At 43.8% G+C, this 27525-nt stretch overlaps 17 protein-coding genes across 17 annotated transcripts; 5 read left to right on the plus strand and 12 right to left on the minus strand.

The window, feature by feature from the left end:
• Positions 1-638: 638 nt before the first annotated feature.
• Positions 639-836, minus strand: DI09_15p10 (sulfate adenylyltransferase; the record flags this gene model as incomplete). Its single annotated transcript, XM_013383553.1, has 1 exon — positions 639-836. One exon carries the CDS (start codon positions 834-836, stop codon positions 639-641), a length of 198 nt encoding a protein of 65 aa, XP_013239007.1.
• Positions 837-2298: 1462 nt separating this feature from the next.
• On the plus strand, positions 2299-2882 carry DI09_15p20 (uncharacterized protein; the record flags this gene model as incomplete). The annotated part of the gene is made up of 3 exons (XM_013383554.1): positions 2299-2460; positions 2502-2624; positions 2649-2882. The coding sequence occupies 3 exons, from the start codon at positions 2299-2301 to the stop codon at positions 2880-2882; spliced, it is 519 nt and encodes a 172-aa protein (XP_013239008.1).
• A 70-nt stretch (positions 2883-2952) lies between these two features.
• DI09_15p30 (uncharacterized protein) lies at positions 2953-3676 on the plus strand (the record flags this gene model as incomplete). Its single annotated transcript, XM_013383555.1, is given in 2 exon segments — positions 2953-3529; positions 3546-3676. 2 exon segments carry the CDS (start codon positions 2953-2955, stop codon positions 3674-3676), a joined length of 708 nt encoding a protein of 235 aa, XP_013239009.1.
• A 9-nt stretch (positions 3677-3685) lies between these two features.
• On the minus strand, positions 3686-4486 carry DI09_15p40 (uncharacterized protein; the record flags this gene model as incomplete). Its single annotated transcript, XM_013383556.1, has 1 exon — positions 3686-4486. One exon carries the CDS (start codon positions 4484-4486, stop codon positions 3686-3688), a length of 801 nt encoding a protein of 266 aa, XP_013239010.1.
• Positions 4487-4656: 170 nt separating this feature from the next.
• On the plus strand, positions 4657-5478 carry DI09_15p50 (uncharacterized protein; the record flags this gene model as incomplete). Its single annotated transcript, XM_013383557.1, has 1 exon — positions 4657-5478. The coding sequence occupies one exon, from the start codon at positions 4657-4659 to the stop codon at positions 5476-5478; it is 822 nt and encodes a 273-aa protein (XP_013239011.1).
• Positions 5479-5601: 123 nt separating this feature from the next.
• Positions 5602-7349, plus strand: DI09_15p60 (uncharacterized protein; the record flags this gene model as incomplete). Its single annotated transcript, XM_013383558.1, has 6 exons — positions 5602-5865; positions 5917-6040; positions 6087-6398; positions 6452-6660; positions 6725-7017; positions 7145-7349. The coding sequence occupies 6 exons, from the start codon at positions 5602-5604 to the stop codon at positions 7347-7349; spliced, it is 1407 nt and encodes a 468-aa protein (XP_013239012.1).
• A 14-nt stretch (positions 7350-7363) lies between these two features.
• On the minus strand, positions 7364-7957 carry DI09_15p70 (uncharacterized protein; the record flags this gene model as incomplete). The annotated part of the gene is made up of 1 exon (XM_013383559.1): positions 7364-7957. One exon carries the CDS (start codon positions 7955-7957, stop codon positions 7364-7366), a length of 594 nt encoding a protein of 197 aa, XP_013239013.1.
• A 146-nt stretch (positions 7958-8103) lies between these two features.
• DI09_15p80 (cofactor-APC complex of cell division cycle 20-like protein 1) lies at positions 8104-9245 on the minus strand (the record flags this gene model as incomplete). The annotated part of the gene is made up of 4 exons (XM_013383560.1): positions 8104-8384; positions 8414-8512; positions 8550-8891; positions 8924-9245. 4 exons carry the CDS (start codon positions 9243-9245, stop codon positions 8104-8106), a joined length of 1044 nt encoding a protein of 347 aa, XP_013239014.1.
• Positions 9246-9643: 398 nt separating this feature from the next.
• On the minus strand, positions 9644-10673 carry DI09_15p90 (indoleamine 2,3-dioxygenase 1; the record flags this gene model as incomplete). Its single annotated transcript, XM_013383561.1, has 3 exons — positions 9644-10424; positions 10451-10590; positions 10620-10673. The coding sequence occupies 3 exons, from the start codon at positions 10671-10673 to the stop codon at positions 9644-9646; spliced, it is 975 nt and encodes a 324-aa protein (XP_013239015.1).
• Positions 10674-11240: 567 nt separating this feature from the next.
• Positions 11241-14475, minus strand: DI09_15p100 (catalase; the record flags this gene model as incomplete). The annotated part of the gene is made up of 5 exons (XM_013383516.1): positions 11241-11745; positions 11812-12087; positions 13046-13835; positions 13908-14102; positions 14181-14475. 5 exons carry the CDS (start codon positions 14473-14475, stop codon positions 11241-11243), a joined length of 2061 nt encoding a protein of 686 aa, XP_013238970.1.
• Positions 14476-14817: 342 nt separating this feature from the next.
• Positions 14818-17770, minus strand: DI09_15p110 (uncharacterized protein; the record flags this gene model as incomplete). The annotated part of the gene is made up of 4 exons (XM_013383517.1): positions 14818-15168; positions 15199-16059; positions 16145-16543; positions 16685-17770. The coding sequence occupies 4 exons, from the start codon at positions 17768-17770 to the stop codon at positions 14818-14820; spliced, it is 2697 nt and encodes an 898-aa protein (XP_013238971.1).
• A 47-nt stretch (positions 17771-17817) lies between these two features.
• DI09_15p120 (uncharacterized protein) lies at positions 17818-18672 on the minus strand (the record flags this gene model as incomplete). Its single annotated transcript, XM_013383518.1, has 2 exons — positions 17818-18188; positions 18495-18672. The coding sequence occupies 2 exons, from the start codon at positions 18670-18672 to the stop codon at positions 17818-17820; spliced, it is 549 nt and encodes a 182-aa protein (XP_013238972.1).
• A 144-nt stretch (positions 18673-18816) lies between these two features.
• DI09_15p130 (NADPH-dependent diflavin oxidoreductase 1) lies at positions 18817-20136 on the minus strand (the record flags this gene model as incomplete). Its single annotated transcript, XM_013383519.1, has 1 exon — positions 18817-20136. The coding sequence occupies one exon, from the start codon at positions 20134-20136 to the stop codon at positions 18817-18819; it is 1320 nt and encodes a 439-aa protein (XP_013238973.1).
• Positions 20137-20716: 580 nt separating this feature from the next.
• Positions 20717-22231, plus strand: DI09_15p140 (uncharacterized protein; the record flags this gene model as incomplete). Its single annotated transcript, XM_013383520.1, has 1 exon — positions 20717-22231. The coding sequence occupies one exon, from the start codon at positions 20717-20719 to the stop codon at positions 22229-22231; it is 1515 nt and encodes a 504-aa protein (XP_013238974.1).
• A 133-nt stretch (positions 22232-22364) lies between these two features.
• Positions 22365-24133, minus strand: DI09_15p150 (lysine-tRNA ligase; the record flags this gene model as incomplete). The annotated part of the gene is made up of 2 exons (XM_013383521.1): positions 22365-23622; positions 23655-24133. The coding sequence occupies 2 exons, from the start codon at positions 24131-24133 to the stop codon at positions 22365-22367; spliced, it is 1737 nt and encodes a 578-aa protein (XP_013238975.1).
• A 152-nt stretch (positions 24134-24285) lies between these two features.
• Positions 24286-25440, minus strand: DI09_15p160 (uncharacterized protein; the record flags this gene model as incomplete). The annotated part of the gene is made up of 2 exons (XM_013383522.1): positions 24286-25203; positions 25231-25440. The coding sequence occupies 2 exons, from the start codon at positions 25438-25440 to the stop codon at positions 24286-24288; spliced, it is 1128 nt and encodes a 375-aa protein (XP_013238976.1).
• A 1049-nt stretch (positions 25441-26489) lies between these two features.
• DI09_15p170 (ATPase) lies at positions 26490-27518 on the minus strand (the record flags this gene model as incomplete). Its single annotated transcript, XM_013383523.1, has 1 exon — positions 26490-27518. One exon carries the CDS (start codon positions 27516-27518, stop codon positions 26490-26492), a length of 1029 nt encoding a protein of 342 aa, XP_013238977.1.
• Positions 27519-27525: the final 7 nt, after the last annotated feature.

Raw genomic sequence — 27525 nt, forward strand, 5'->3', positions numbered from 1 at the left:
AGTTTTTTTGAGATAAATTCAACTGAGATCGATATTCCCACTTGTATTTACATGCTGCCCGCCCGGTCCAGAACTCCGAGAAGTCCGAAAAAAAAATTCCTCTAAAGCAGGAAGAATGAAAAATACTTTCTGGAATATCACTCAGCCTTAGCGCAGAAACCCAGGCCTTCAATGAGGCTCCACTGGAATAGAGTCCCAAGCAGAGCCTAGAAACATTCATCCACAAAAAAACTTGTTTTAATTTTTATATTGCGATTTTATCGTTTGGTGGATTTCTCCCAAAATCGTTGCAACTTGAAATAAGCCCAGTTGCGCCGTATTTTAGTGTGTCGTTTTTGCAATTTTCTTTAATTAATACCCCTCGCTCAAAGTGCGGCCAAACCCTTTCCATCAAGAAACCGACGATTGTAAATAAAAAAGTCGGCGTTATTTGGGAATGCTGTGCTCCGCTTTTAATAGCTTTGCGATTTCTGGCTATCTAAACCAGTCTAGTGGCTCAATTATGTTTTCAAGAATTTCTTTTTGTTTTTACCAATTATGCTGTATGTGTTTGTCTGATCCAGTCTTTCTAGACATGAATCTGAAGGCGGGGATATCTTAGCACTTTAAATGAGAAAATGTTTATCGCAAGCTGATTCTCATAAGCTTTGCAAATTCCCTAAAATATCGCATCCATATGAAAACTTTGACCTCTTAGTTTTGATAGAACATCTTTTTGGAATATTCTGTTCTCCCAGATCCTGCATATGGTCTCTTTCAACTATGAACTTTGTGCATGCATAATTTTTCCTCATTATTGCATCCAGAAAAGCCCCACCACGGCCAGCTATTTCCATTACATATGGAAGCAATGTGAACAATATTTTACTGGTTTATGGGTATCTTGGTACTGGCCAATTCAAATATGTACCTCGTGATTATATGCTCGAGAACATTGACCCCGCTAAACCCTGAAATTTGATGTCCTTTGGCTGGCCCTATGACTTGACAGATAAATGAATCTAGATCCCCCATACTTTGCTAGAAGATAATTGCACAGTTTTGTGCATTTTCCGCTCTTATTTTCATTTCATACCGTGGTCGATGTATCGGATTCATTTTCTAAGATCAAGAAATATTTTTCCAACTATTTTAGCTGAAATAAACGCTTTTTTCGTGCAGTGAAACTGAATTGAGATGAAAAAACACATAAATATCAGGTCCCTAAATGAATATTGGGCTATCGGCCGTAGCTTCCACAACTTTCCAGAAATGCGCATCTCTTTTGCCTGGTTGATCGATTAATTTACACCAGGATGCTCTATGGAATTTGTCAATACGCCGTGAGTGCTTCATTGGGCTTTTCAAGCGCAAATATCTGCTCGACTTGCGGTCAACTTGATCTAATACCTTCTTTCATTGATGCCAATTCTGTATCATTTCTAGGATCCATCAGGGTAAATTCAATGGTCGACTTTTCCTCATATTGCCTCAAAATTTTCGAACGGGCCTCTTCTTGCAATTCGATTTTCAAAAAAATGGGAATGAAAAAAATATGCTTTTGAAAGCCGCTTTGTGCGGATGACGCTATCTTTTAAAAATGACGATTCTCCTTCTCAAGCACTTGTTGTAATTACTCGAGTTCATCAATGTTTTCAAGGGGCTGAAGAGCCATTTATAGGGAACGTATGGTAGCATATTTTTCTACCATTGCAAAACATTCTCTTTATGTGGTACATCAGCCTAAAATGAGGGCACGCTATTTGATGTGCATTCTCCGCCACTATCCTCATCGATTGTCCAATTTTGGATTTCATTCTAAAATTTATTATAAGCACCAATGACAGGGTGTCATTCTTCTTTTTTAATGAGTTGTTTTTGCATCATTGCGGGACTCACGTCAAGGGAACGCCGTGTTCATACCCTACCGGTGGAGTATGATCCCTCAAGGCTGCAATATTGCTTTGGATGTAGAAACATGCAAAAGCCGAATTTTAAAAGGCAAGACACTTGGTTTTCTCTATATTTTGTTCCCCTCTTTCGGGTTAGGAAAGGTCATCTGATTTCAGTTGTATGTAGCAATTGTAACTCCCCAATGCAGCTTAGTAACTATGGTGCTGCGCAACAAGCGCAAGCACAAGAACAAACACAAGCATTGACCCCTTCAGATGTACATAATAAAATTTAAAATTCTTTGCTCCTCTTTATCACTCGCGGCGATACTGCTTGCAGCAGTTGTTCTGTACAAAAAAATATCAAGGCCTTCATCCAAAAAAGCCACGTCTTTAACGCTCGTATTAGGCTCCGGTACTCACTAGTATGCCTGAATCAAATCTAGGGGGCCATACTTCCGAATTGCTTCTACTGATGAGAGACTTTGATTTTGAGCAAAGCGGGATTAAGACTGTGCATGCTGTGATCGGCTCTGATGGTGATATTCTTAGCGAAAAAAAATTACTGGAGCAAAAGTGGATTCGGTCTGTAAATCTGAAAGTACGCTTACTTTTTTCAATCGCAATTAGATCCATAAAATTACCCGGGGACGTTTTGTCGGTGGTTCGCTGCTCAGCAGCATCCCACATCTGTTACAGCTCCTCCTGCAATCAATATGGCTTGCAAGAAAAATCTTTTGCACAGAAACAATAGTACGGTGGTAGCTAACTCCATAGGTGATTTGCAATGGCCCTGCCATTTGCGTGCCACTTGCCATAATTGGATCGCTGCTACGAGCGACTACTGGAAATAGATATCCCCTCGTCATATACGTCGAATCGTTTGCACGAGTATGTAATCTATCGATATCGGGGCGTATCCTTTATTGGTTCGCTACGAAATTCATCGTTCAATGGCCGCAGCTGCAGAGCAAATATAGCCAAGCGGAATATTTGGGGGTCTTAATATAATGTTCAAATGGATCGATTTTCCCGGGAATTTAAACCAATTTTTCCACAAAAATCAAGTAAAATTTTTGTGATGGCAATTAATTTTACCGGCTCCACCCTTCAGCAGGATGGTCGGTTTTCGGATAAGGATAGAAAACTCATGGCATCGATGAAATTCCCGGCGTCTTTTTCGAAAAAAATAGACATGAAGCGCGTGAATTTGGAATCCATCCGGCCATGGATCTCCCTAACGACAACATCCATGCTTGGCGGTGTTGAGGATGATATTCTAAACTCGCTAATTATGAATTTCCTACAACAGCCGACAGTCGATCCCAGGATGGTCCAAGTACAAATCACCCCTTTTCTAGAGGCAAAGGCGCCCACGTTTATGTCAGTGCTATGGAATCTTCTCATCCAGGCGGAAACGACTCCAAATGGAGTCCCGCCAACCTTAAATGAGCTCTTCAAAAAGACAATCACTGTGGAAAAGAAAAATGATACCACAGACACGTACGAGAATTGGAATCGGGAAAAAAAGCCAAACTCTACCGAGCATCGGAGAAACAGGTCCCCATCATGCTCACCAGAGAGACCACGTAGCCGTCAAGCCTCTCCTCATGCTCCAAATCGGTCCTTGAGACGCTCTCGATCAACACGGGATATCCGTAATGATTCTCCTAGACGGCTTCGAGCCAGTGAGCGCTACCGTGGACATGAAAAAGACGACGATGACCATTATTCGAGGCATCGACACTACCTCGACCGCCGTAAACGTTCGCGATCACGCTCCCCAAATTGATTTTTATAAATAATTTCCACCATCATTCGAAAGAGACAATATGGGCACCTTTTTTTCCAAGTCCGCTCCGGAATACCTGGATTTCAGGGCTAATTTTGTTTCTAGAAAATTGCATCCAATCAGAAAGGTCCCTTTCTCGAAGGAAGACAAATGCATTGGGGCCTGCATCAAATGAATAGGCAACTCTGGCTGCACTAGCACCGTTGAACTCGGTAACTGCATCAATTATAGAATTCGAGAGCGACGAAAGATATATGATTGGCGGATATGAATCTAAACAGCATGCATGGAATGAATTCGAGTCCTTAATGATGAGCTCCAGAAGCGCGGAAAAGGACCCACAGGCGATCAATTCCTTAGCCAGAGCAAGTCGGCCAGGGACCAGATTCAAGGTGCGATATTTCAGAAAAGCAGATGTCTCCACGCTACGACGCATGCCTTCTGTCGATGAAATGTGTTTCTTAGATGATGAAAAAATGTAGATAAGGATGACAAGCTCATTTAACTCCTCTGAGGCCGGAATGGTTTCTGCAAAGCTCTCCTTGTCAGGCCACTCCGTGGTGGGGCCATGCCATTCCACAAATCCTCCACTTGTAGGAATTGACCTGCAGGCGCTTCCTGACGCTTGGCGGGCCAACTGAGTCAATTGCCGCTCTGAGATGTGATCTTCGAGCTCGAAAAGCTTGTACAATCCAAAAGCCAGAGCGGCCATTCCGGAGGCAGAGGATGCAATTCCCGCTGCTGTCGGAAAATTATTAAAAGACTCGATGGATATAGGTAGCCTTCCTTCTTGTTGGTATTTTTGCTTGCGAATGGCGTCCATCTATACATAAAAAAGGCAACACAAAAGCAATCCAAAAGCAAAGATCAATAGTTAGCTTTACCATGGAAATCAGCCTGCACACTCTGGATGAGAGGCTTGTCTCCTCCCCGTTCAGTACAAGGAAATCGTGTTGGATAGAATGATCAAACGAAATGGTGGTCAACGTGTAAATGGCCTCGGTGTCCAAAGTTGCTGATATGGATCCGTTGCATGGAACGATCAAGGTCTCATCCTTTTTACCCCAGTATTTGATGATGGCAATATTAATTGGTGCCTTAACGGTAACCCTTTTCTTCATCCTAAAGGCGGTTAAATTTTTTATGAATTTTATTGCTTATGTGTTGACATTTTGCTTGATCAATCTTGCTGTTTTTCCCAACAGTGAGGCATCCTTCACAGATGTAAGAAGCTTTACGGAAGTCGAAAGGCTTGCGCATATTAATAACCTGGACATTGATAAGGTTTTACAAGCCATCTCTTGGTCAAGCATGCCTCGAGATTATTTTAATGGATGCTGGGATCATCCCTACACAAAAGATCTCCTTGAAAAGGCCGTCGATTCGGAAGACAGTTGGCTATTCATTTCGAAGGGGTTACTTCCGTCCCACAAAGCCAGCTTGATTCCAGGGATATTAAAAATATCCAAGAACCGCTCGACCTTACCACCATCATTCTATCCTCTGTTCGTAGATGTTGTCTCATTTTTTGAATATATCTATCACCAATTGGATCCGCAACTTTTTGAAAATAACCCGGATCCCTTTGTTGTGGGCTTATCTCCAATGCTGGCAAACGATCTTATAAATGCTATCGATGAAAGGGGGCTTTTTCTTCCGAAATTTCGAAAGGCTATCTCAAAAAAGGCAATGCTTTCAACATACAAACGCTGCTGCTTAAGGTGCGCCCGATTTCTTTCTAACGGAGCCGAAATTACATCCTTGACCTTAATTATACTCCCTTCCGCCTCGGCGATCATTATGATGCTCTTTTAATGATCACCTCTTGCCATTGACCCATGCTGGCGACAAATCGATGTGCCGAGCTAATTAATATTTTAGACGCCAATCCCAATTTTTTAATCCCTGAATAAAGTTTTGATTTTTACTTCCATTGCGATGACTGATAAATCTATACATCAGGGTGGTTCGGGGGCGCATGGCCATTGCTGCGAAATCGGCGAGATAATTTCTGAAACAAATAAGGGCCATAATCGAATATATGACGACCCAATGATCGAATTATCATATGGTTATTTGGACGAAGGTGAGACTGATGCGCCTCCGGTTAACGTAGAGACGGGCGCTGTCTCGACACAGTCTTTTTCATCCCTTATCACAAATGGATACCAGCCGATAAGAAACTCGACCTTTTTCCCACCAGTAATAGCGTACAAAATCACGCTAAAGGCACATTTTGTCTCTTACATTTAGACTCATGAAAAGCAAAGCCCATCCATCAGAAGAAGATATTCAGAATTTGAGGGATTTAGAAGCTATCTGATGGAAAAATATCCCAACATTCTGTTTCCGCCAATTCCGGAGAAGCACACCATCCGTAAGGAAATTGCGTTTTTCATCACAAGTTGATTACGCCCATCAAGTTAAAATACGGTCGCCCGATAAAGGAATGCTGGAGCGGCGTTGTGCGATTCTGCAGATCTTTACAAATCGCCTTGCGCTGCATCCGAAAATCGGAAAGTTGCATCTTTTCCATCTGTTTATAACCACGGCAATTCCGTTGCCAGAGCTTCTGGCCAGAAACAATGCCACGTTTATCAATACCGATGCCCCATTTGATCAGGATACCGTCTATAACTTTCTATGGGACAAGGCCGAAACAACCAACGACTCGATTCGAGCTTCTTTAAATTCCTTGTATAAGATATGCAAGACCTTGTCGAAATCTTTTGGAGGTAATTTATGTTGCTAAAGCCAGTTATTTCGGAATGCAGCACAAATCTTTCAGATGTCCTTGCAGAAACCAATTGGAATCTTGCTGGCCTTGATCCTGAGCTGGCGAATTTTCAGAAATTGCAAACAAGCAATAAAAAAACAGAAGATTCACTTGTGGAAACGCTGTTTTCTTTCAGCCTCAAAAACGGCGACATCGTACCAAGTTCGGAATTTTCATTTTTAGGGGAAAATATTTTTTCTACGCTCCCATCTTTTGAAGGAGTTGGTGTTATTTTCAGATTCTGTCAAGGTAAGCAGGCAATTTCCGTTCACATATCGCTAACAGTCGATCTTTGAATGTAAGCGTGCCCACTCCAGCAAAATGGAAAACCTCCGCAGAACGCTTGCTACTGAAAAGGCGAACATTGACTCCTCAACTAGAAGCGAAGGCCAAATGCTGTTGTCTTCTGAAGACCAAAGCGTAAATATGCGGAGAATATCTTCCTCTCTAAGCCCATCGAATATCTTTCGCAACCTGTCTGTTGCCCTGTCCTCGCTGCTTGACAGGGAGGCTAGCGTTGAAACGGCCCTTCGACGTTCCTTGGAAACCATCTCAAAGGTATGCACCCAATCATCGATGTATGTGGTTAGCTTGAAACCGAAATCTCCCTGCATGCCCAAATGATGGCCGAATTTGACATTCTTATGAAGCACGAGCTTTGCCATTATTTTGCCCAAATTTCGTCAAATTCAGAGCATATAAAAGGGTCCATCCTGCAAGGTTTCATGGATTTCGACCACAAGGTATCGCCCAATCACCCCATCGCATGTCAATATTCTGTCACACTCGTATTATTTGGCCAATTAGGGCCTATGTTTTGCATTTTGATGCTCTTTTGAATTTATTTAATTATGCTATTTTAGGGGGCGCCGATTTAGTCAAATCTGCCCCAGGCTTCATGACAAAATAGAAATGCAGCGGTGATCATGCAGGGTTGGTATGAGATGAGTTTAATAAATTTCGGAGCATCGACACCTGTTCCTGCAATAGCTTTACTCTCATTTCCTTTTCACTGACTTTGGCGTAGAGGTTGGAGTAGAGCGTCAACAATGACTTTTCCCAGCCCTTCTTTCGTTCTCTAGCTATCTGCGAGGTCAAGCTTTTTTTGGAACGATGTTTGGATGACATCGTTTCAAAGAGTGAGTCATCCATATCAACGGAATCATCATCGTTTGAATCTGAAGAAGAACACTGGGCCGAATCCTTCTTCTTCGATAGGGAAGGTCTTCCCCGTTTCCGAGAGAAAATTTTATAAAAGTAATCGGGGTGGATGAATGCATCCATAAAGTTGCTGTTTGCAGCATCGCCCTGTATGGCACTACAGTGGCCATCAGTACCAGGCGCATCCGTTTGTGTGGGCATCAATTCGCTCAGCATTAGCAAAAGATTGAAGCTTGGACAAGACTGAATTTGTTGTGTAGTTATGGTCCTACTAGTGTTCTGATGACCAGACAAACGATTTCTATTGGCCAGCTCAAGTAGAAAAGAATCAGGAAAACAAGTACCAAACTCCATCATATCATAATGTAAAAAAGTTTTGCTTGATATTTCTCATAAAGTCAATTGTATTCGTCGACAAAGATCATCTGACTTAATTTCGGCGAAGATCACCTCGTAATTTACAAAACCACACCAAAATAAATTTTAATTTCAACCCTAAAAGTTTAACTCTTGCTCGAGGGCGAGGCATTCTTGACATTGTTATAGACGGCCATTGCCTGAGCAACAAAGCTAGCCGGATCTGAAGTTGGCGAGGAGGCGCCGCCGGGAAGCATCAGTGTCGTAGAAGATTTAGCGAGCGATCCAAATGCATCCATATATTTCTCTGCGATAATCAGAGAGACGGCACTGTTTCCATCTACGTTGGTGCTCTTTAATACGCCAGCAATAGCTTCGATCCCTGCGCCAGTGGCTCGGGCTCGTAAGAGGATGGCTTCAGCCTCACCTAAAAATACGGCCAACATAAAGGGTTACCGGTGGCATGGTTAATCTGCTCTATTTGATTAGATTCGGAAGCCAAAATCTGGGCCTGTTTCTTTCCTTCTGCAACGTTAATTTCGGACTGTCTTTGGCCTATGTAAAAAGCGTCACGCACCACGCATATTTGTACCTTCAGACTCCAGGATTAGCGCTCGCTTCTGGCGCTCCGCAGAAACCTGCGAATGCATGGCTTTGACAACGGAATCAGGCGGATGAATGTCGCGAATCTCATATCGTAGGCATTTTATGCCCCATGCTTCCGCAGCTTCGTTTATAGCTTGCGTTATATTATGGTTTAGCTGAGAGCGCTCTGCCAGCGTACGATCCAAAGACATTTGGCCAATTTCAGACCTCATGGTGGTCTGGGCTAATTGGCTGATGCTGAAGTCAGCATCCTCAATTCCATAGGAGGCCTTGTATGGATCAAATATACGATAATACAGAACCCCGTCAATGGTGATGGTGACATTGTCTACAGTTTATCGCTTGACTACTATTGTGTACCTTGAGTAATGGCCGATTGTGTGGGGATCTCTACAGCAACCTCTTTAAGGGTCTTGACATACCTAATGCGATCTATGAACGGAAATAGGATTGCAAGTCCGGGATCAAGGATGCGGGAGAATTTACCAAATCGTTCCACAACCCATGCTTGCTGCTGGGGGACAAATTTAACTACCGTGTTCATCGGAAGGCTATATGATCCGACATAAAAGTTTGGCGCATATCCGTAGCTATAAAAGGCTTTGCATAGTTTGGAAGGATAACCGAAGGCGCTTGCTGTTGTCGCTGACGAAGCAAATTTGGGGGCTCTCAACAAAAGCATCACAAACTTGAAAAATCGCAAAGCAATACCGTACCCTAAACTTAATTTTCAAGAAATTACAGACCGCTGCTGCATTTCGATTTGCCGTATTGCTATATTGGATGTTTAATAAAATCGATATCCAGTTTATCTTTCGAACAGTGATGCGAATACCTTTTTCAGTCGATTAAAAGTAACGTGTGTATCTTGTGTACAAGCAATTGCTACTTTCGTAAGGTAATTGGAAAATATCCACCCCTGTTCCAACGGTGGCAGAAACCGCCTCGAAAACAAAAAATCTTCTGGAAAACAGGCTTTTCAGAAATTCAATTGATCGTTTGGATTTCTGAACACACCCGGAAATTTGCACTTGATTGCCAGTGGTGATCAGACCTATTTTAATTAGTTTTTAAATTTAATTAATTATGCAAAATTGCGAATTTCTTTTGAAAAGCATCCTTGAGCATCTGAGTGCTTCCAATGATTGACTTGAGAAATTTCTCATACGGCGTTCCGCCTGTTCCAACGGCTTCAGTGTCCTTTTTGAGCTTCATCGCTTCCTGCTTGATAAACTTCCACACAATGCCGCCATGCAATTGTCGATTGGAAATCATCTGAGAAAGACAATCAATGAAGGGATGATAAATTTGGTTCTCCACGCAAAAGTCTTTAAACCCCTCGCCCCAACTCTCAACCCACAAAATAAGGTCGCGATCGGCCTTGGGCATGTATTTTCTGATCAGATACAAGTAATTGGGGGATCCATCTGGATTAGGAAGATGCCGAACACCAAACAAAGCATCCAATACTTGAATGAGTGGAGATTGGGCGGCAGAGCCTCCCGTGCTGGTGTAAATTGGAGCATCTGGGGCAGAACCAAACTTCAGCCCGCCCATTTTGTCAAAACCGGGCGTATTCCAACCAGACAAGTATGGACGAAGGCCATTATAAAAGACGCTGGGCACGCAGTGCTCGTGGATGCGTTCAAGAAGCATTCCGATTTCCTTTAAAGAATTCAGCAGATTTCCAAGCTGCACTTCTATTTTTTCCTTGGCCTCATTGTGATTTGAATTCAAAATGGAAAAAATATTTTTGATGATTGGAACGATTCTTATAGATTCCAGCTCTATGGCGAGAGATACTTGATAAAACCACACTTCAGTCAAAGATCCGGTAATTGTCGAGCATATCTCAATATCTCTATGGTTGATAAATAAAGCTCTTACTCAAGCTTGACAGAATTTATGTCCTTTTTGGTGGGAGAATGCCAATTGAATTGAACGCTCGATGCATAATTTAAAACGGGCTCGAAATCAAAGTGCTTCGAAATCTCGATCCACGGCCCGGAAAGGTTATCTGGAAGAAGCTACATTTTATGTGTGAAATTTCTTGTACTGTTAAAAGGGGATCGGTGGTAGAATTTCCATTCACGTATGCAACCGATATCATTGTCAATAGCGTGCATGCCCGTTGCCATTCACGTTCACCCACAAGTGCTGAGCAATCAAACACAGGTAGCTACAAAATCAACCCAAACATACTTGCCTTTTCAATTTCCATTCGAAGGGTTCCTTCGCTGATAAGCATCGAGAGCTTGGAGCAAATATCCTCGAACTTTGTGAACAATTGGGATTGCAGTCTTGCAAGAGGAAATGCGCCGTCGAGGGACCCAGCCGTGTTGGTGATGGCGGGAAGCGCATTGTCTCCTTGGCTCGGAGCAGTGTCAAATTGCGTGTCAGTGCAGTTTTTATGGCTTTCAATAATAATGGTTTGACTCATCGTTTTAAGCGATCTTGAAAAAATAAGTTAAAAATTAGGTATGAATCACCTAATGGATGAGTAATTAATTTAACACGAACATTCTTGGAATTTGACAGCTATTTTGAATTCGCGGGACAATTTCTCGCATCGTGGCGCGGATAGGAAATTGACTTCATCATGGTGATTTGTAGTGTTTTGATGCACCCCAACATAAACGGATCTGTTTCGGTATGGTCTACTACAATTAAAATGCAGTCATTTACCATGGGATTGCTTGTTAAGGATTCCAATGATAGGACCAAGCGATGGTCTTATCGATATGGGCACGGAAAGAAGCGTGTCAAAAAACAAAACTAAATTTGCGTATGTTCTTTTCCTGATAGCGAGGGAGCCTTTTACTCGTTTTGATTGAAGCAGTGCCTCAAAGACCCCACAATGGCCCGCCGAAATCTGCATAAAGTACGGCGATAAAGTCGAGAAGGAATATATGTAGCCAAGTGATTTTATAGCATTATCGAGGAATATATCCTCAATGTCAACGGTAAAGTTGCACCCTAGATCCCGATTCAGACTTTTTGTCAAAGCCTTTGCCACCAAAGAGTGTACCAAGTGGCAATAAGTTGCAAAAATTGGAACCGAATGGTGACGCGTGCCCTTAAATGCGAGTTCGTAACCCACATAGTCAGAAACACCAACCGCTTCTGATCGGGGAAGAGAGGATAGCAAATTGAGGATGAATAGGCGGTCACTAAGATCTAAACTTTGCTTATCATTAAGGATACATTCAAATACACTATGAGGAGAAAAATCAAGCGGTCCTTCTTACGTCATCGATAAGAGGGGCGAACGCGAAACCGCAATTTGGACACATTCGATGATTTTTGAAACCAAAAGGCAGTGTTCAACATCTTGGTCTTGCTCAATATTGAGTGAAAAAGACCTCGGCATCAATATCAAGGCCCTAAGCAACTGATCCAAAATGTCTTCAATAAGAATGTTTGAGGCCTTTTTTATCTGAGTCGGAAGCAATGCAAGGAGTTCTTTCAACGAATCAGATTCTCCAGAAAGCTTGGAAATACTTGCCAGGGAATCCCTTAAAAACCTATGCCGTCAAAAAAGTAAAAAACCTTGGCGGACGAGCTAGACGTCCATTTGGCAGCAGTTTTGTTGGGAAAAACTCTTCGTTTGTTGGGTCAAACAGATTTTCTTTGCGATCGGCATGATTTTGCTTGGTTCCTGTGGGTTTCAGAATCTCCAGCTCGCTAGCGAGCTGATCGATCGGAATTTTCCGAAGATCCGACAGAAAGTGTAGGAAATAGGCAACCACTGGATCGTCTCTACGCAGAATCGAAGAAAAGGGCAGCGAATCTGCGGCGCTTAAGGGCGAAGATTTTGTATACAAATGTGCCCAATATTGGCCAACAAGCTAGTAATGATGCAATAATGGACGATGATGTTACCATTCCTGTATGTTTTATAATTGGGCTAAGCGAGCCCATATAATTAGAAACGCCATCTAGAATGTCTGCCACCAAACGTGCCCGGTTGTCTTCGTTGGCTGAACTTTGGAAGTAGTCGTCCAGCTCCTCAAGAAGCTTGCACGAGTGGGCTGGTTATATGAAAATGCTGGTTCGCCTACCTAGTATGATCCTCTCTGAAGAATTCCGGACAAATGTGTGATCGCCCCAGGTACTTAAAACTTCATATACTTTGTGGGGCATAAGCAATTAAATTACGCATGTTTTTAATTTTAATGAAAGACCAGACAATTGGTCAAATTATATTAAGTTTGCTTTCAATCTTTTTTATCTACTACACGATCTGGATCATTATTCTGCCTTTCTTTGATAAGGACCATGCGTTTAGAAATATATTTCCCGATCCATACTATGCGATTCTGTTTCCAGTGCTCCTGATGGTGATAATGCTCTCAATTGTGTGCACATTCATGTCGCTGGTAATGATTAATGCAAGACAGAGCGTTTCATCAATGTAGTTTTATTTTTAATCACATTCTGCGAGCCAACATTTGCAATTTTTTCTCTATTCGCTGCCCATACTCCGGGTCGGCTCTTTTGAAGTGGGCCAATTGGCGGTCTCTAATAAATTTTTTTGCGTTCTGAAGATTGCCGGCAATGTTGTTGACCAGATGGGTCTTGTCTTGCTCACTCATCAGTCTATAAAGGTTTCCAGCCTGTGCAAAATCATCGTCCGTTAACGACATAACGTGACGAGCGATCCTCCCCTGCAGTTCATCTGGAGTATAAGAAATGCCTATCTGAGGGCCCAACTGATGCGGACCCCCAAAAGAATTTGGCTCATAATTTGGGTGCGATCCAAAATTGCCATTGACCGCCATAAACCCATCTCTCTGGTTGTGATTTAACTTTGAGTTGATGGGTATATTAACGGGGATTTGGGTGTAATTCGGCCCAAGTCTGTGTCGATGGGTGTCGGGATATGAAAAGAGCCGCCCCTGAAGCATCTTGTCGGCAGAAGGTTCAATACCCGGCACCAAGTGGCTGGGTGAAAAAGCTGCCTGCTCGGTTTCAGCAAAATAATTTTCAGGGTTTCTGTTCAAAACCAATTTGCCGATCGGCACCAGGGGATAGTCTTTATGAGGCCATACTTTGGTCACGTCCAGAATATTCCATCTGTACTTTAAAGCATCGGCAGGCTTCATAATCTGCACAAATACACTCCAAGACGGATATTCGCCCCTCTCAATGGCCATAAAAAGATCTCTCGTTGCATAATCAGGGTCACACCCAACAAGCTGTGTTGCCTGTTCTGCGGTGAGGTTTTTAATCCCTTGATCCGTCTTGAAATGGAACTTTACAAAATGGTAAGCTCCAGACTTGTCAACCAACTTGAAAGTATGGCTACTGAACCCATCCATATGGCGATAGCCCTACAAATTACCATTGTAACATTCTACATCAGGGGTCCCTCTAGTGGAAAACAAAATCGTCACTTGATGAATCGACTCGGGGACCAAACTGAGGAAGTCCCAAAACATGTCTGGATCCTTTAGATTGGATTTTGGATTTCGCTTTTGCGTGTGGATAAAATCTAATGGTAAGGGCAAACGTCCTGCCTGGAAACTTTGATGGGTCCCTGATAAAGAAAACAGGCGTATTGTTGCCAACCATATCCCAGTTGCCTAGTTTGGGATCAGGCTCAAATGATCCATACCTTCTTCAGTGTAAAACTTTAGTGCAAATCCTCTGGGATCTCGCTCCGTGTCTCCGGACCCCTTTTCTCCTCCGACTGTGGAGAAACGCACGAAAACAGGGGTTTTCTTGCCAACCTTTTCCAAAAACTTGGCACGTGTATATTTTGAAATTTCTGCCGAGGTAACTTGAAAATATCCATGGGCCGCAGCGCCCTTTGCATGAACAACGCGCTCTGGAATTCTCTCGCGATCAAAATGTGCTAGCTTGTCGATGAGATGGAAATCTTGGATTAGGCTACAGTCGCAAGTAATCATTTATGCCTTTACATTGGTCCCCTGGCACCCGCCGTTATCGAGTGTTGGTTATCCTCCACTGGGTTTCCGTTTGATGTTGTCAGGACACTCATTTGTAAAAGCAAGCATTTCCGGCTTGCATTTTAGGCATCCATCAAACTTTGATCAATGGGGCCCGTATTTGGCACCAGAAAAGTAAGTTTGAAATTACATCAAAGCGACCAATATCAACCCTGCGCTACCACACTGTAGCGGTGCATTAGTGGCTATACGGGATATTTATTTGGATGCCTTTGGAAACCGGGAGTAAGCGAGGACAGGCTTCAAGGCTCAGAAAGACGACACGACCTTGATTGCCAAGATTTAATGACCCCGCGAGCGTTGAGGTCGACTTTTGTCAATTTCCAATTCCTTTTCTGTATAAAAATGGGGTGCAGCCTCGCACAGCCATGTTGGCTGTATTTCGATGATTTGTCGCATGTATTCCTTGGAAGTCAGAGTCAGCTCGTGATATAAAACCCACTTTGGAGGCGGGGAAGGGCCATTACCGCCACGAAATTGGTCTTCCCTTGATTCTTTTTTCTTTGTTTCCCGCTTTGGAAAAAGGCTGCTGGAAGGATGAATAAAGATGCTTTGATTTGACTTAATGGCCTTGTATCCATCCTCGTTTCGATTGATCCTGGCGGCATGGTAAAAATATCCGGCAACGAATGCCTACAGGCAGTTATGATAAAGCCATCGTACCTTGCGAATGGAAACCGTGTCGTTGGGGTTCGATTCTAGATCACCTCCCAAATTAACTCTCTCCATCAATGCTACAAGTTGGTCACGGATATCTCTGGCCCTTCTCATCGATTTCGATTGGATGAAATTATCATAACACCAGGCTGTGGAAAACCCGGCCTCCATCCAGCCCTCCCACACCGCAAGTAACGAGAGATGGTCACCCCCGGTACGAATAAAAGCTTTTCTCGCTTCATCGGCCATCGATCGCCGCTCACGAGAAGGCTTATAAAAGAGCCCCGCTTGAACTGAGAGCATGGCCACGATTGACAGAACCTCTTCGCCAACGCCAAGCTCATTTCCTGCAATCAGAGTACGCGAAAGCATGGGATCAAGCGGAAACTCCGCCATTTGGCGTCCAAGGCGAGTTAAGGTACCTTCTTTTGAAAGTGCCCCGAGAGCATACAGCATTTCCAAGGCTCGCAAAAGCGATTCTGGAGGCGGTGGATCAAGAAAGTCAAAATTAATCAGGTCATCAATGCCCAAGCTCTGAAAGTTAGCGTGTCGGGAACCGCAATTTGTTACCTTGAGCATTAGCACTGTGCTTGCAAGGTTTTCTCTTTGAATTTCTGGAGTCGTGGTCTCTTCCAGCTCATTCTCGTATGTCCAATGGGTGTATAAACGAAAGCACTTTCCCGGACCAACCCGCCCAGCTCTTCCAGCGCGTTGGTTAACCGAGGCCTTGGAACAAGGAACAGCCAACAAAGACTCGATTCCAGTGCGCGGATTGAACTCTTTTTGCTTGACAAGACCTGGATCAATGACATATACAATCCCGTCAATGGTGATCGATGTTTCCGCGATATTGGTGGCCAGCACGACCTATGGTAAGGCAAAAATATGCCACAAAGAAGAAAAGGAAAATGGAGTTTAAATGGCGTATGGGCCTGGGGGAAAGGGATCAAACCTTGCGGGCGCCTGGGGGCGTCTTTAAAAATATGTTTGCCTGCATCTCTGAGGGTAAAGCCGCATAAATTGGGGCGACAATCAATTCGGGAATCCGCTTTCCAAGGCTCTTGATAATGTGCTGCAGGGACTCCATCACAATTTCAATTTCCTCTTGACCCGTGAAAAAGGCCAAAATATCGCCCCCAAGTGGCTGGGAAATGTGTAGCTGCATGATGGTCGTGATAGATGCAGAAAGATAATCAGCCTCTGGAGATTGACAGTAGAAAATCTCAACCGGGTATCTTCGCCCAGGAATGTTGAATATAGGCGCATCGTCAAAGAAGCGCGAAAATTTTTCCGCGTCCAATGTTGCAGAGGAGATCAGTACCTTTAGGTCGGGTCTGAACCGCGCCACATCCTAATCAAATAAATATACGTGTGTGGAGGTGTGAAATGAAAGGCCCAAAATGGAGTGCATGTCCGATGCAAGTGCAGAGCACGCCAAAATACAATGCACATGCCACAGGATAACAACTATGCCGCGATGTGGTGAACATACCTTGATCAGTCCAAATAGCACATCCGTGTGTAGACTACGTTCATGGGCCTCATCGATCATGATTACTGCATAGGAAGCAAGATCGGGCTCCATCAGAAACTCTCTCAACAGCATGCCGTCAGTCATGTACTTGACAATTGTGCGCTCAGAAGTGCAATCTTCAAACCGAATGGAATATCCCACTTCCCTCCCCAGCTTCACACCCATTTCAAAGGCTACTCGCGCTGCAACAGACATGGCGGCAACACGACGAGGCTGTGTAATCCCAATTCGGAAGGCTTTTTGGCCATCTTGCCCTTCTAGACCAAATAGTGCACTTCCGGCTTTCAAAATATATTGCGGAATTTGTGTTGTTTTTCCGGAACCCGTTTCTCCCACCACGATTAGGATTTGGTGATTTTTCATGGCATCAATAAATTCGTCTTTGTAGACTTCAATTGGAAGCACATTTCCATTTTGACTTTCGCTCGGCTCTTTGTGCTCAACCTTCCGATGCGCGCCATCGTAGCTTTCGTCTTGCTTTAGAGAAGAAACCGATTTCAATATGAACTTGATATGCTCCTCAGCATCAAAAAGATACTCAAATTCGGTAAGCTCTTCTTGGGCAACGGCGCCAGCTTTGGCGCTCTGATGGGCCTCCCACTTTTGCTCCTCGTTTTCAACCTTTGAAGGAAGCTCGACTTTTTTCCTTTTAGATTCTCGATCTTCATATCTGGAAAAGGCCTCCTTTTCTGCTCGCTCCCTTTCCTTCCTAGCCTTTTCGTCAACATAGTCTAAAATAAGCAAATCTGCAAGCTTACTTTCGGGCATGGAATATTGGTGAACTCTCTCTTTTTCTTCTAGAATGATTTTCTCGGAAGCCAATGTTGCTACTTTCTTTTTCAACAAAAACTGCGCCTTTTCTTCGTCGGTAAGTTGATCGATATCGAATAGAGCCTCCTCATCGGCTATTGATGCCTGCAAGAGCTGAAGCTTCTGAGATTCTCTTTTTTCCAGGTAATATTCTCGAGAACGAGCCCTAAGCTCCTCCATAGAAGGAGGCCTTCTAGCGGCTGGGGGCCGCTTACCGGAGTCTCCGGAATTCATAAAATAAAAATTACAAAAAATGGCGATTGAAAAATTTATAACATCAACTATTTCTTCCAAATCCAGGCGAACAGATGCTTGTGAGACAGCGTATCTTTGTCCTCGTTAGTGATTTGGCCGAAAGTTATCGCCGGTATGGAGCCTTCTGGCGTCAGAACATCTTGTAAAATCATTTCAGTGACTCTTTCGAAACACGCTCGTATTTCGTCAATAGACCGCTTGCTTGGAGGATATCGACTATATAAGAAGAACGATTCATCCACGCTACCGTGGTCTGCAGAAATTGTAGAGCTGGACAGTTCTGTGGATGCCAACTGAAACTTGGCCTGTCTTGTTCTATTGATAGATCGGTCCAATATTGATCTTACATTTCGGCACCCAAAAGGCTTGATACCAACTTGGGGGAAAGCATGTTCTCCTTCGAGAAGCAATTAAAATTAAGATACACCCGCATGGGAATACTAGCCCTTGGATATAGTTCCGTCTCTGCCACCTGCAAAAGGGTTTGCAGAAGGAACCTAACAGGTTTGGAAACGCACAAATATTACCTTGAGCTGCTTTTTAGTCCCGTTGCAAGCGAGGAAATATCAATGCACACAACAAGGGACAGTGAGCATGCGGCATTTGAATATTTTCGGATGATGTTTGGGCACAATTTCGAATGTCCCGGTACATCAACAATTGAAACATGCGAGTCAATCGTATTTTCCGCCATCGAACATACGGTTTGCAGTTTTGGGCTTTTCATATTGAAAATGTGATCTTGGATCTCCAAAAAGAGGCGCGTCTTTCCAGATTCCATCGGGCCAACGATGAGGACATACTGCTTCCTGCTTGAAAGGAATCCAAGCAGCTTTTTTTGCCGAAATAAGCACCCTAAATAAAACATCCGGTACATCCATACACAATAATACTACGAAGCTTATTAGAAGGACCCAAATGGTTGATGTTGGCCAAGTCGCCAAAGTGCGCTCCGTAATTATCTTTTCTTCCATTAAAAATTACAAATAAAATGTTGCTTTAATGCTCCTCCTCTTCCTCCTCAATCACCAACACTCAATTTGGAATCGTCCCTCGCTTTCGAGCCTTTTCATGTGATCGATTCCTATAAGATTCGAAATCGATTCCCTGACGGCTTTTGGCAGCTTTGTATTCCCACATAGATACACACGTGCACTGTGATGTATAATGAGGTCTTTAAATAATTCCCCATTCTCGGTTATTATGTTCTGAAGATATATCTTTGGCAAATGTTGGGGCCCGTCTCTGGAGCCCTTACAAAAGAGCGTAAGAATTCCGTGTCTAATGAGCGATAAAAACTCTTCACTGTCCAAATACAGCGCATCTTTTTGTCGGTATCTGCAACCAAACGCCAGGTATATTTTGATTGGCGGGAGTGAATTTTCCAGCATTTTGACATAGCAAAGCTCAAGAAATGCTCTCATCGGGGCTATTCCGGTGCCGGAGCATAGAAGGATGATTGGGGATACGATTTCCCCCAACGTAAAACCGGGGAATGTAAGGGCAGAAACATTGGCTTCCAGATGCCCCACAATATGGGAGCCTACGTTCAAAGACTCCAAAAAGGCGGAACAATATCCCCTTTTAACAGACCGGCCAATAGGATACTCCACAATGGCTGCTGTAATCGATACATCATGTGGGTTTTTCTCCATTGCAGAGGAAATGGAAAATTGGCGGGGCACAATCCAAGGAAATATTTCAAAGAGGCAATCGACAGACAACCCATCACCAAGCATGTTTGGTGAAAACTCGGAAGAAACGGAAAATTCGTGAAGGATGTCTATGATTCGCCTTTTTGGTCTATAGCAATAATACAGGTATTCCTCGTAATCTTCTGACAATTCCCTGAACTTTTCTATCCACAAATCGACCGTAGGAACTCGTCCCAAAAGTGGCTTTAGGAGCATGTAGAGATTTTCGAAAAATACCTGGTCCGGGCTACAATTTGAGATGTGCACAATGGATTTTAGAAAGTCCTCCACAGAGAGGGTCTCCCTGGTCTTTAAAAGTCTGTTGACATGCGTCGGAATGGTAGCATCGGGTCTCAGGGAAGTGATTTCCGATATTAGCTCGTCCCTCAAATTATCAATTCCAAAAAAAGAAAGGACATACTGAACATCTTCGTCGCTGTTTTTAGGATATATTTTGAGGATATCGCCKGGCCGATAGCTTAGACGAGATTTACTTGAAAAAGTAAAGGTAGAGACATTTTGAAAGTGAGAGACGGGGGTTAATCGAGAAACTCGGGTCAATTGAAGCAAATTTTCGTGCGGAGCATTTATTTTACACCGACTCCGACCGTCAACGATAATGGTGTGAAATTTTGATGTAAGCTGGCTCATCGGCTCTGCGTGAGAAACATTCAAAAAAGAAAAAAGGCTCTTCATCCAAATCGAAAAGCCCTTTCTGATCCCAGACACCGGGTCTTGTTCATCCCCCTCGCCTCTGGGCAGTATTCTTATCGCCCCCAGACATTCAAGGCGATGGTCTAGAATTTTGGAAACATAATTGAATCTAAAAGACAGGCATCATATGCGTTACTTTTGATAGGAAGAATCGCCCAATCCAAAAACAGAATATGATACTCCAGAGAGAGAAGACGAAGATATATCCTTCCTCATTAAAACGCTCCATAATTTCTAAAGTTAAGAAAAACACCGCACCTTCATCATGAGTGGCGGTTCTCCTTGACCAAATGTGGAAACAATAAATACGACCAACTTTTCCTCCACGAGCTCACTTATGTTGTACTCGGACAACAGGGAAATAGTAGAAATTACCGATCTTCTATATAGCTCTTTGGATAGTATTGAGGCCAAAAGTTCTCCATTTCCCGTCTGCGAACCAACAAGAATTCGAAGGGTCGATGGGGATTGAGGGGAGCTTTTGAATTCGTGCAAAAAAACCATTTTTAAAAATTTCATGAATTTCTCCAGAGTTTATCTATGTCGGGGACATGCTATCAATCTGTCTCCGGAGCATTTCTTTAAAAAAGCCATCAGCAAAGCCAGCAGAGCTACTTTTGCATCGTCCGAACCACATACCAGCGTGAGCACAGATCCTGTGCGCTTCAGAAGCGTTGATTTCTGCATTCCAATTTCCGAATGCATCAAGTCTCCGAGTCTTGTTTCGGCCATGTTGAGGCCTCCGTTTTGTATTTCCAGTTTTACGGGATTTCAAGAAAAGATATTTTCGGCTTTACAATGTGCTGGCGCCGAAAATATCTTTATAAAATCGGCAACCGGTACCGGAAAGTCCCTCATTTCGCTTGTTTATATTGTCACGAGATTCATAGACAACCATCGATCGCTATCTGCTGTATGTACGGCACAAAAATATTTAAAACCAAGCTGGCTTATCGTTCTCCCGACCCTTCAACTTGTAAACCAATTTACTGCATGGTCCGAGCTAATAATTCCTGCAAAACACATGCACACATTCAAGACCTGGTGCCTTATCGGTACGCCAAAATCTCTCCTTTTGGATTTGATTGAAGAAAAATGGACATCCAAATACCTCGAAGGAATATTGATTGATGAGGCGGATTCGATCCTTCAGCCACCTTCCCGATACTCGCCAAAAAAACATGGCCAAAAGCCATCACCTGGTACTTGTCTGCTTTCCGCTATAGTTGACTTGAATACAGACTCGAGAATCGGCTCTCCAGGACTTCCTCGACTGATTGTTGCTTCAGCAACCCTTAACTGCTTGATTCGAAATCATTTGTTTGCAATCGGCTACTTAAAAAGGGGCACAAAAGACTCGATCGTTCAACTTGACAATGGCCCTTCAAACGGCATTGTTGGCCTTCCCAACGCAGATATGAAGGCATTTGATAAAGATGCCCTTCTTCCGATTTCACAGTGTAAATCCAACGTCCGACATCTTGTTTACTTGACAGACTATGAAGAAGAAGGGTCTGTGCGATCCGAGATGGAAAAAAAAGCGACCATCATGACGCTCCAATCAAAAGCAACTGTTGTTGCCTCTTTATCTATGGAAACCCGGTATCAGAAATCTCTTCTTCATGTGTTTGTTCCCAAGACGGTTTCAAAATCAGAGTTTGTTGAAAGCGTTTTGAAGGAATATGCCGAAGCATCCTTGATGAATCCCTCTCTTCCACAGATGCAAATTTCGTATTTTACTGAACAAAAACCAATTGACTCCTCCAAAACAACGGTACTGATTGGATCAAGCGAGGATTGCCGGGGTATGCATTTTGGAGACCTCAGTGCAGTCATCATTGTTGGGCCAATTGATTCCGTCGCTAGTTACATCCATATGGCCGGAAGGGTAGGAAGATATTCATCGATTTCACCGCAAAAGCCGCAGGACGTTATATCGATACTCTCGTCAGATGAGCTTGAAAACTTTCATCGATTGCGAAAGTTATCCAACGAAACCTTGCAGTCACTCCATCGATGGTCATCGGAATAGCTGTGGTGCAATTCTGCATGTAAACCCCAGATAGCTTGATGCCAACGTTATTTGCTTTTAATGCAATTCTAACCCAAGGATCGGGGTCGGCTAACTTGAGACAAAAGTTTTAATGATAAAAAATAAGAAAAGCTCAATTGGCTTCGGGCTTCATTGCAGGGAAAAGGAGCACCTCTTTGATATTGTAGGAATCGGTCAGGAACATGGTGAGACGATCGATGCCCAAGCCCCATCCAGCGGTCGGTGGAAGGCCATGCTCAAGTGCAGTGATAAAGCCCTCGTCAATAGGCTGCGCCTCATCATCGCCCTTTTCCTTGTCACAGCTTTGTTGCTGGAATCGAATGCGCTGCTCTATTGGATCATTGAGCTCTGTGTATGCATTGCAAAGCTCCTTTCCGGCAACAAAAAGCTCGAAGCGCTCTGTTAGCCCGGGAATGGATCTGTGATCCTTGGCTAGCGGACTCATGATCAGTGGATGTTCCGTAATAAATGTCGGGTTGATACACTGAGTCTCCAAAAAGTCCCCAACCAACTTGTCCAATAGCCGAGCACTTGTACGGGGCGCAGAGCATTCAACTTTGTGTTTGATGCAGAGATCGTTCAGGAAGGCATTGAACTCGTCTGTATGGAAGGTGCTAGCAGGCGGAAACGTGATTTTCAGAGCCTCCTCCAAGCTGGGGATCATTGGAAGTCTTTTGTATGGAGGCGTAAAGTCAATCTCAATCGGGGTATTGGAATGAAGCGGATGGAATGTAACCTGTGCGCTTCCGTTCAACTTTGTAACCATCTTGTGGAGCAGATCCTCAGTAATGCCGTAAAGGTCGTTGACATCGGCATACGCCATGTAAAACTCGCACATTGTAAATTCAGGGTTATGTGTCAAGTCAATGCCCTCATTCCTAAAGACACGCCCGATTTCAAAGACACGGTTATAGCCTCCTACGACCAACATCTTTAAATACAGCTCGGGAGCAATTCTCATGTACAGCTTCATGTCCAAGTCATTGTGGTGAGTAATAAACGGCTTGGCAGATGCGCCACCGGGGATGATGTTCATTATGGGCGTTTCAACCTCAATGAAATTCATCTCGTGCAAATAGGATCTTAGAAACGATATCAGACGGGACTTGAAGATGAATCTGTCAAAAACAGGCTTGTTCATGATAAGATCCAAGTATCTCTGGCGATAGCGGGTCTCCTGGTCCTTGAGGCCGAAATGGGACTTTGGAAGCATGCGTAGGCATGGGGACAAAAGAATCAGCTTAGAGGGAAATATCGACAATTCTCCCTTCTTGGAGCGACCGGGGCTTCCCACCACGCCAATGATATCTCCCCGGTGTAAGAGCTCATTTATGGCGGGAAAATCGGCATCAGAATCTCCGGCGTAGAATCTAAAATTAAAACTCAATTCCTCATGTCATACTGGTAATTAGCCATGACTTGGACCTTTGCCCCATCGCCAAAGAGGTCATAAAAGAAGAGCTTCGAGCTTGCTGTCCGTTTGGAGTAAATGCGGCCACTTACCGAAAGCGAGACCTCAGAAAGATGGCTGCCATTCTCCAAATGCTCGTATTTCGAAATGAACTCCGGAATTGAAATGGACACCTCGAACTTGTGTGGGAATGGATATGTTTCGGGCCTCTTTTTCAGCTCGGAAATGATGAGAGATCGTTTCTCGTAATATTGATTGGGATCCAGATCATCTTCGTCCAAGTGATTTGGTTTGTCGTCGTTGGTGATTGCAAGCTTTTCTGCGGAACGTGTAAGCCGAGACGCAGCCTCTGCCTCTCGCTGCTTTAGACGTCGCTTGAGCTCGGATTTGGAGACTTGCTCCCCAGTAATGGGGTCCAAATGCAGCTTTAAATCGGAAGAAACTTTTTCATTCGGTGTTGGGGTCGACATGAACACAATCTGATTAGTAGATTTGCAGGAGGGAACTCGTCTTAAAAGCGCCAAGGCTCTGTTAATGATTGTGTAAAAAAATTGCTAGGCTTGTTTTTGGCAATTGTACAAAAATTTAATTTTAATTCGAGTTTAATTCGATTTGACCAAAACTAGCGAGTGACATTGAACTTTTTGATGCGAGCAAGCAAGGCCTTAGCTTCTGCATTGGTCTCAAAATGTTCTCGTATTGGGCTAAGAAGCTCGTTGATTCGGAGGGCCAAGTATGTCTTGACATCTTTTGGCGTAATGATGTCTGCCTTAAAGTCCGACTCGAAATCGGCGTAGCTGCGATATTCTTTGAAAAATTCCTTGTTTTCCTTATCTTTTCCGCTAATAACAACTACTGGGGTCAGCGGAAAAACAATGGTTTTGTAGTAGTCAAGAACGGGGTTTTTTTCGACCACGCCATATGGGCAAAATGCCTTCTTGATCTTTGAGTTAACATCCTCGGGAGAATCTTCCATAAAGATCGCCGATCCAGGGACGGACTTGGACATTTTTTCCTGGCCTTCGCCGAGCCCCAGCATCATGTGATGAGATAGAATAATTGGTTTTTTGATCTGACCACGGCTCTTCTGGGAATCACAATATTCCCTTGCAAGCATATTTACTTTTCGTTGATCCATACCGAGCTGGCAAATATCGGCCTTCAAGAAGAAAATGTCTGCACACTGCATAACGGGGTAAAAGATTTGGGAGGCACACAGGTCATCTGATTCTGAGCGACCCATGATCTGGGTGCACCTCATCACCCTTTTTAGAGAATTTTTCCTTCCAATGTCAAAGACCAAAGACCAATATTCATCTGGGCGCTTCAAAATTTCTTCAGAAGACCAGAGAAACTTTACAGAATCCATGCACATTCCAGCGGCCTTCCAAACCTCGATCATGTAGCGGCCGACATCCTGGATTTTGCCGAGATCCCCGTCAAGTTTATTGTTGAGCAGAGCAAACCAGTCCGCAACCCAAAAGACGAAATTGACGCCGCATTTTGCCAATTTATTGACGATGATTGTTTTTAACAGCCCCTAATGTTAGCATAGCCAATTTTCTACTTGAGCAATGTGCATTCGCCCGGACGGTTCGAAACCGTCATATGCGGTGAGCGGGCCTTTAGAGGAGCTAAAAAGCTTCAAAAGCTCATCTTCCTGGATGATCTCCTCTGCAAATGACTTGCACAGCTCGATTTTCTGCTCCGGACTCAACTCGCATGGATTGATGGAAATATTCAGCGTGGATTCGGTTAATTTGCTAAGATGGTCCATAATCAATTATGAAAAATAAATTTGGGGTGCAAATCTTTATTATTAAAAGCTCGCGTGACTCGCTACTATCTATGGTTCCGTGGACGGTTGCCTAACAATGGCCCATAATCTGGTGGCCCGATTCGTATTTTACAGTTTATTTTCAATTTGTCGACAGCGACGAAACCATTGAATTGATCTTGGCCTGTAGATTGATTAACATAACCTTGACCCTTTCCTGGTCTCCATTATTGCATTGCAGCAGCGTCGACAACAGCACGGTATCTTCCTTCTGGTCATCCAATTCAACAGCTAAAATTAACTTTTCACAAATTCCCTACTATATTCCTTTGGCTTGCGTTGGGTATGAGCTGGCCTCCCTCTTTTTGCCAATGGCGTATCTAGCCCCTGGGCATCGAACCCATGTTTTGCCTGTACATTGCCCTCAATGGTCGAAATGCCAAATCGGATGCAGCCGGCCGTTGCCGACATTGTGATTTTAGTGTTTGGGGTTTTTAACACCTCTGCCTTGCGCGGGGTTTGCATTGCGACTTCCTGGTGGCGGTGGTCGCTTTTTGGTTCTTCAGAACTGCCAAATGGCATTAGCAGATTTTTACTATTGCGTTAATGTGGGCACGACATACTGTAACATTGATGGCAAAATAATATGCCTGAGATCGTCCGAAAATACGCCTGCAGACAAATCGAATAAATCGCATATCCGGACGTCCAATAGAGAATCCTCGCATGCCTCCTTAAACTGGAATAACAAGCTTGTCACCACGGCCGAAAAGGCAGCTCGCATGGAGATGTGGTTCTGCTGCGGTGTATTTGCAGCAATCTCCAAAGGCGGTTTGGGGGTAATATTTGGAATGGGATTCTTCTTTTGCCTGATAAGCGGTGTTTTTGTGTCATTAAGTGTCCTAGATGCTGTTTGGCGAAACCGAGTCGACATGATTGGAGTCACATCCATAGGTAGCGGCGTATCGAGGATCCACGGCAATTTGGAATCCCGCTTGAGAAATAAAATTTCCGGGAAAAATTACAATTTAAAAACGGGATGCCACAATTTATTTGGAGGTCGTCTTCCATTTTGGCTCAACCTTAGAAAAGAGTCTTTTCGATGTCACTTCGATAACAAAACAAATGAAAAAGTCGGAGATCATTAAAAATAACAATTTGGCCGAAAATCCAGGTGGAAATGGGACGATCTGCATCATTTCGTTCATGTCGGGAAAGATTTCGGCGGCCGAAACCAAAACAAAAGAACCGACGGCGAAAAGCGATTTTTTGAGCCCGCCATTATCGAGCATTGATTCTCTAAAGGGCGGTCCTTGATAGTTGATTGCAAATGTTGACACTTGCATTAGTAAACTCAACAGATAAATAGAGGAATTCATCAAAGATGGAGTGAACGTATAGTCTTCCGAATGGAGCAGCGGTTTTTCTGGACTATAGATGCGGATACACTGGTCCAAATAGATCAGAGCAAAGCAGTGGACCGCAAACTGGCCAATAATGGAAGTGATCGAGTATACGGTAAAAATGGTAGAAGCAGGCCTCTCTTTACTCAACGTAGACAGAGGCTTTGATCGGGATAAAAAAAAGAAGCAGGACGACAAAAGTAGGCCAGAGATGGTCAATTGGAAATCTCCGAGCCGCACCCCGGCATTATGTAGAACAGAAAGGGAATATGCTGTGATCAGAGAATTCAAAGCAAGAATCTTGTACATTTGAAAGGTGGCCGCAAGCGTGGCACGGCCTTGTTTGAGGACATGGCAAACCGATTCTAGGGTCCCGATTTTCGAGGTAAACGGCGCGGCAACCGAGGCATCGCCAAACTGAAGCATGGGAACCTCTTCTTCGTCGTCATTGACCAGATTTGCAAAGTTTCTGTCATTGGCCTGTAATTTGGCAATCTGTGCCTCCGATATGCCCATTCGTCGAAGGTCTTCGTAACGACGCTTAATGGCCATTTTCCGTTGATTTTGCGCGATCTTTTCCAAATCTTCTGCAGTGCCGTCCAACAAAGCCACGCCTAGCGAAATTGTCAAAAAAAACACACGAACCAATATGCGCCTGCTTGAGCGCGCCAACATCGTTGGT

Source organism: Mitosporidium daphniae (assembly GCF_000760515.2).
Source record: "Mitosporidium daphniae strain UGP3 chromosome Unknown contig-15, whole genome shotgun sequence".
NCBI lineage: Eukaryota > Fungi > Microsporidia > Mitosporidium > Mitosporidium daphniae.